The sequence below is a fragment of the Conger conger genome, chromosome 15 (genome assembly GCF_963514075.1).
Source record: "Conger conger chromosome 15, fConCon1.1, whole genome shotgun sequence".
NCBI classification, from domain to species: domain Eukaryota; kingdom Metazoa; phylum Chordata; class Actinopteri; order Anguilliformes; family Congridae; genus Conger; species Conger conger.
This window is the reverse complement of record NC_083774.1, coordinates 13240291-13247773: the sequence shown is the minus strand read 5'-3', so window position 1 is coordinate 13247773 and position 7483 is coordinate 13240291. Positions and strand designations below refer to the sequence as shown.

At 39.7% G+C, this 7483-nt stretch overlaps 1 protein-coding gene across 2 annotated transcripts in view; it reads left to right on the top strand.

Annotated features, from left to right (window-relative positions):
• The first annotated feature begins 1240 nt into the window (after nt 1-1240).
• LOC133112141 (CUGBP Elav-like family member 4) overlaps nt 1241-7483 on the top strand; it is a 108165-nt gene continuing 101922 nt past the window's right edge. For both annotated transcript variants that reach the window (XM_061222856.1, XM_061222855.1), the window contains exon 1: nt 1241-1753. In XM_061222856.1, coding sequence (XP_061078840.1) covers nt 1504-1753 — 250 coding nt within the window. In that variant the 5' untranslated portion in view covers nt 1241-1503. The remainder of the gene's footprint in view (nt 1754-7483) is intronic.

The window sequence follows — 7483 nt, the reverse complement described above, 5'->3', positions numbered from 1 at the left end:
TATCACTGAAAGTCAAGGACAAAGAGCCATAGTGTTTATATACTGAGCACAACAAAAATGTATTGTGAGATATAATACATAAATAAATCAGAGATTAATAATACTATTTAAAAAATGTATGCTATAGGAACAGGGTGGTGAAAAATAACAGTAACATAACGAGAAAAAACAACAATAACAGAAGATTACTTTTTTATTTGGCTAGATACTTATTGAAAGAGAAAATAGAACCCCTCTCTGGGAATTTCTAGTATCACTTTTTAATTTCACATTTCAACGCCCCATAATTCCTGCATTGCTTTACCTGTAATGCAACAGGGTTCATTTTCCTCAGCTTATTTGGTACTTCCTTTGTGTAATTGTCTTGATTAGTTTATGTAGAAAATATAAATGCACATCCCTGTCTCGATGTAAATAAACCAAGCTGGGCAAATCAAAATGTAACACTAATAAAAGCAAGTGAAATGCATACCAATTTCCATTTTAAATACGTTTTTTATGCAATTTGCTCTGTAATTATTTTCACAGAATTGGAAAATATATATTAAAATTATGTTCAAAATTTAAAAAATAAAATAAAACAAAATGCCTGACTGTTTAATATACTAGCGGGGCAGACCGGACAGATTTTAACTTATCTTGCTGCTGTTGCATGTAGTCTTTGTTACAGAGAGAGATAGACTTGACTTTGATACCCATTAATAACAACCCATTATAACAAAGAAAAGTTCGTGATTTGCAACATTCGATACCACTGTCTGTGGCGCATTTGACTTCTGCAGAACCTAAATGCAATACCATGCCATTTTCCGGTGCCATTCACCCTCTATTGGTAGGCCTACTGATATGATACATGATTAAAGACAACAAAGTGCATGTAAACTATATTCTACCGGTACTATTTGAATAATCTGTGCATTCGTTTTTTCTGAAAAGGTAATATTTACTGCTGGATGTCATGCGTACACGAGTACATTTTCTCCTCGATTCCAAAACGCTCCACGCTCTCCCTTTCCACAATGTTTTGGTTCACACTCCACCCCTTGAACCTCTGCTCATTCTGTCCTCGGATTGGTTAAACCATGCTTATTATGCAAATAGACTGGGGGGTCTAGTCGGGAGCCCATGGGCCGACGTCATAAGATAAGAGTGGCAGCTGACACAAGGAGAAAGAAACATTGAAAACGAGAAGAGTAATGAAAATATAACATAACATAAACGACAAATAAGACAAAAACAGCACAATACGCGAATACAGCACAATACGTGAGGGAAGGAAAGAGAGAGTGAGAGAGAAAGAAAGAAAGAGAGAGTGAGAGAGAGTAGTGAGCGCGAGAACCAGTACGAAGGGAACGCAGAAAGAGGAAAAGGGGGAGTGTGCGCTTGATGCTGCTTCGGATTTAAGGAGAGAGAGAGAGGGAGGGAGAAAGAGAGAGAGAGAGAGAGAGAGAGAGTGGGTGGGAAGGAGGGAGAGAGAGAAAGCAGCCGGCCAACTGAAGAAAGATGGCTACAGTAACAGCGAACGGAGTGCAGCAAGAGAATGGATTCAGCACCACGAACAGCGCCGGTAGGATGAACGGACTCGCACTCGGACAGAACACTATTCCCATGAAAGACCACGACGCCATCAAGCTGTTTATCGGGCAGATACCGAGAAATCTGGAGGAGAAGGACCTGAAACCCCTGTTTGAGGAATTCGGCAAGATATACGAACTCACAGTGCTGAAAGACAGATTTACAGGAATGCATAAAGGTTGGTTTTTTTTCTCATTCGAATCAAGCTGTTACAAAATGAATCCTCTGCTGTTTAGATAGGATATAAAGTCATGGTGTCTTCTTCCAGGTTCGGGTGGGGGCTGGAATGAGAGAAGATCGTCCAGAAAAGCAATGTCACTCATGTCCAATCAAATTAAATTATAGACAGTACAAAGGTTCTTTCTTTTCTGTCTTCTTCCCTCTTTCCCGTTGTATGCATAAGTGTGCATTGTGAGTATGTGAGCGTGCACACGCGATTTTGTTTTAAGACGCGTTTGCCTGTTTACACCGACTATAATACCAGTTTACACCAATTAGCTGCGTGCCAAGCCAGAAATAGACGCACGATGCACAGTAAAACTAATTGCTAATGACGAAAGTAGACCATAGGATGTGCATCACTTATTCATGTGCAAGTTTCTTTGTCCAAAAAGTGACATGCGCGACGTACACTATTTTAAGTTGATTACTGGTGGTTTGTAATTGGCGAAGAGGTGACATATTTGAACTTTTCAGAATAATAAATTGCCATTTCCCCATATGGTTTCTCGTTGCATGTAAAAATGACAATAACATATGTCAAAAAAATAATTAAAAAACAGGATAGGTGAGAAAATTGCTCGCTGCCCCATAACATGAGCGCATGGTATGTTCGAAGAAGATTCGTTCAACTTTATCGTTTACATAACATAAATGTAATAAACACCACTATATCATATCTGAAATAGGATTCAATAGCCGCCATTATAACGACATACTTTAACTGATTTTTTTTTTTTTATCATGCAAGGATTTTAAACTCTGATCCCAAATTTGATCCCAGATCATAGAGCATGACCGTTGGTATACATATTTTATTACTTTTATAGTTGAATAATTAATTAACATACACGACTGCAGATAATGCTTTTAGGTACTTGTAAGTCGCTTTGGATTAAAAGCGTCTGCCAAATGACTAAAATGTAAATGTAAATGTAGGTAACAGATAACAGTTCAATATTGAAGTCCGAAGTGGCCTTTATGCATTTTCTGAACGGGGGTACATTTACAAATAGTGTCTAAAGTTGCAAGAATAATCATTTTAAAATGTTTCGCTTTTTACATCAAGAATGTATCTGAATACATCTCATTATAGAGCCTTACATTTGATACATGCACAATGTTACTTGTTTCGCTGCAGAAACAGCCCTTTCTCACCAAAGCTACCACATTCCTATTACAATTGTACACGTTTGTAGGAATAAAAGTTGAACAATTTCAATATAAGTCATCAACAGGGTAGGGAAAGGTAGTAGGTCAATGTCATCGTTACAAGAACGATTTTATTTTATTTTGTCAATGCCCCTTCTGTGTTCCATAGCGCGCCCACATGAACTAGACTATGTTCCTTGTTCCCTGCGATAAGTCAAGTCTATATCATCACCCTTGTCACATTGAAACCGAACTACATAAGTAGTACTTAAAGTCAGTCATTAAAAACCTTTTGTCTGCTACCTTATTCATACTGAAAAATATATCAGGCTATAGGCTATGGCTTTAGTAACTACTAATCGTTTTGGTCTTGCATTTCAACATGGAATTATAGATTTTAATTAGTGGGGTACCATTTGCCGTTGCATTCATAATACACAGAATGTCATGATAAATGGGTGACATTAAAACTTTTGGGAAAACATTATTGTTCCAGTCATTCAACTGGTTCAATAAGTTGTAAGGCTATAAGAGTCACGGACTGCGACGATGACGTCACTCAATTACACACACGAATCAAATGAATGCAAATAGAAGCGTTTTTACGTTTCATTTTTCGAACTCGTCCATCTCTAAATGAAAGCCTAATAATTAGACAAATTCTAAAAGCAAACGTGTTCCAATGCCACAGTCTATTTACTCGAATTTGCATTCTATGCAGCTGCTAACATTTTGGAAATTAAGTAGGCTATCACAATGAATCATAATGTGGCGCACGGGCGAGCAACAGTCGTCGCTAAAAGTGCCCAGTACAGGCTATAGATGTGGTGAGTTTCGTGCAGTTTAAACCTATTGTGCCAGGAACCCGTAATGTCTCAATAAATGTAGGTTCTTGTACGAGACGTCTCGTCTGATGACCCGTGTGAGCAGTTATTGATTATCAGAATTCCACAACCGTGGCATCATTATGCTGTGGAAACAGAATCGCCATCGTTTACGAAAGTGGGCAACGTCAGCCAGTCTCTGGAATAAAAAATGCGATATCACCGATAAGGAACAGAAGGCCAATGTAATCAACAAGCGTAAAGTTAACTGAACAAACCAATACCTAGTGCGTGTTGCAATGTCACAGTATACCCTAACTTACAGTATCTAATCAAGAACCTTAAATGATGCGACAGTTCAGAACCAGAAAAGAGACTACCGTAGTTGGGAACCGAAAAGGGGTTTGTTTTCTACTTTTGTGTAGTGTACCTTTAATTAACGACTCCACCTTTAAAATCGCAATTGAAATTTTGCACGCCTGCAGATAATGTTGTGTGCCGAAGGTTAATTTAAAGTGGTACCGCGTATGCCTACCACTGGCTGCAGGAATAGGCCTACCGTGTATACGTGTTGCAGACTCGCCGAATCGGGGCTGTCATCTAATGCGTTGCAGAGTATTAAACAGCTAGGTTACACTAATGCAGACGGAATAATGATATATAGCCTACATCACATAGTACCATATTTCTTTTTGCACTCCTGTTACGTTTATCACAATTAAAACAATAGTCTTAAAGACCATATGATTGCATACTATTACCAGTTTAGCTGTAAGACGACCTCAAATAACCATCTTATCAAAATGGCCCCCAGGACAAATGAAAAATATATTAAAAATACTATTAATTGCTTCTTCTGTGCTATTTATTTACTAAATCAAAACTGAAATTGAAACTTTCAAATTGCATATGTCAAGGCCTCCTGGCAGTTTTCCGAGGTCCCCTTTTGGAATCCCCTGTTAAGAACCACTATACTCGCTTTCAGTAAAAATAGCATAGGCTAAATTAAAAACCATTCTTGAAACCGTATTCCTTTTGAGACTGATGATCCCAACATTTGAGGTGATTGTATTTGGATTGGATTATTCTAATGGATTGAATTGTTTGTCAGTAACGCAAGTTTTGTGTGATTGGAATGGTGTCAAAATATTATAGGGAAGGCAAACACATGCGCGCACTCCGCGCAGTAGTCTAGCCTATGTTATAACACGCAAGCTACAGTCGTCAGCCGAATATTGTGAGTATGTTTCTTTAATAAAAGGTTGCAATTCTAGAGCAGCCAACCATCCGTAAATAAATAATGATCTACAAATCAGTTCTGTGCAACAAGCAGCCCCATAATGCATAGCTATGTGTGCGCCATACGACCATCTTAATTGATATCTGACGAAAACACCGCGCGTTGTCTCGAGGGGGCAGAGTTTAATTCCAATCCGTCACTTGTCTTGAAGGATTGATGTGTTTTTTAAATATTCTGCCATTGTTTTATGTAGGCCTACTTTCAATGTATCCAATGAGATATCTTTGTTTGCGCAGTCCGCAATTACTACATTTACATAAAACGACAAATATACCCTCACTGTAGGTACCAACAAGGGCTATTCGACTACTGTAGCCTAGGTGCACAGGCTGTGGCGCGAATCAACCTGACTGACTGCTTCAAGGAGCAAATGGAACAGCTGTCGACCTAAGCTGCCGACCATCAGGCCCTGAAGAACCGGTAGCCTACTTCATTACAGGTAGTCAGCCTCAAAAGCAGGAAACAGGGAATCAGCCACCTCATGAAAAACGAGGTGAATGTCAACATTGCTTTGTAATTCTACGTGGACTGTACGTGGACGGAACAAATTTGCTTAAATCTACTTCAATTCGACGACGTCTTGCTCTCTAATGTGACTGTGACCACACGACTGCGATTCAAGAGACAGTTTTATTTAACTTTCGTCTTACTTTTACTTTTCAGTGATGTTATGGGTCACTTGTTACTCAATTACAACATTGTTCTTATCGTTTCCATTAGTGAGCTAATATCCTACTGCATATGCATCGTTATCGATTTACAAATATTTACAAATACTTTTTTCAAAATATGTATCATTTTCAGTTCACTACTTATCCTCTAGTATCAGCGTAAGTATTCGTTCAATTGTTTGTTTTTATTTACATAACAGTTCGCTGCCCGTGAATCATGGCAGTAATTCTCTCCAGTTAGCATTGTGCCCGGTGAGGCAGAGTCAGTGGAGGCAAAGAGGGGGCGAAAGGCCTCTCTACGTTGGGTTCCTCCAGGGATGTCAGCTGGTCTTAGTCTTAATCATTTCTATATGCTGTTGTATTACCATAATAGAAAAAGAGGGCAGTGACAGGATGTGACCAGGAGCTGGGGTTTTCAGATAGTTCATAGTCCATTATTCCCCCACCGTAGATAGCATTGAGGACCCCTCTAGCTGGGTTGATATGAGACCTATACATACGATTTCTGAAATTATCTTAATTATTCTGTTCCTGCATTTTCGTTTATAATGGCAGTGGTTTTGTGGAATCCCCGGACAATATTGCATGCAAGGAACTTCGGAATCAAGAGACAGTGACAGGGTATCCTGAAGTTTAGGAATCAAGAGACGGTGAAACGATAGCATTGCTTCTGGGTGGCAATGACTTAGTTATGACCAGTCACATTCCTATCCTCATTCGTTTTCTGACAGTTTCTGCAACAGTCAAATACCACAAACACTGTTGTCTTGTGTATGGGAAGGACATCTTATTGTTTACTTTAAAGTTACTATACTCTATTAATAAGTGTACTCTAGTAATAAAGTCTGGAACAAAGAAAGAAATATGTGTTCTATGTTGTGTACAGGAAGGACCTCTTATTCTTTACGTGAAAGTTACTATACTCTAGTAATAAGTGTGAAAGAAAGAAATAAATGTGTCTTGGATGTTGTGTTTCAGCATGTCTGGTTGTTCAAAGCCTCTTTGGTGTAAGTGTCTTAAACAGCACTTAATTAAATCTTATTAGAAATCTTTACACCGCCAGGTTCCAAAAGCATCCTCTCTCATCAATAACATGGCTGTCACTGAGACTGTACTCAATTTGCCACTCTCCCGTCTCCTGTGGGATAGCAGCCTCTTAAACATGATAGGATGCGTAATGTCTTCTAATGGCCTGGGGGGTCGAGGAGTGTTTTAATCGCCTGTTCAGTTTGACCGCATCAGGCCGTTTCTGATCGTCTCGGGAAACAGGCGGCCTGTAGCGTAGTGGTACGTGGTACGTGACTGGGACGATCGGTGGTTCTAATCCTGGTGTAGCCTCAATAAGATCCGCACAGCCGTTGGGCCCTTGCGCAAGGCCCTTAACCCTGCATTGCTCCAGGGGAGGATTGTCTCCTGCTTAGTCTAATCAACTGTAAGTCGCTTTGGATAAAAGCGTCAGCCAAATGACATGTATTCCGCTGCCTAATGCACTCGGGCAGCCCTGTTTGTACGAGAGTGTATGCAGAATAATCGCGCCGTGTGCGAACCGTTTTCTCCGCAGGTCATCTCAAATAAAAACATCCTGGGAATACATTTCATGGATGTGATGTGGAAATGTAAACAAGGAGAGATACATTAAATAACTGCGTCTGTCCCCGACGGTGCTGGGTACACGGTGACAGGAGCGTTAGGTATGCGGTTGCATTCTTAATTAACGCTGAGGGAATGAGAACTGCCTGCTG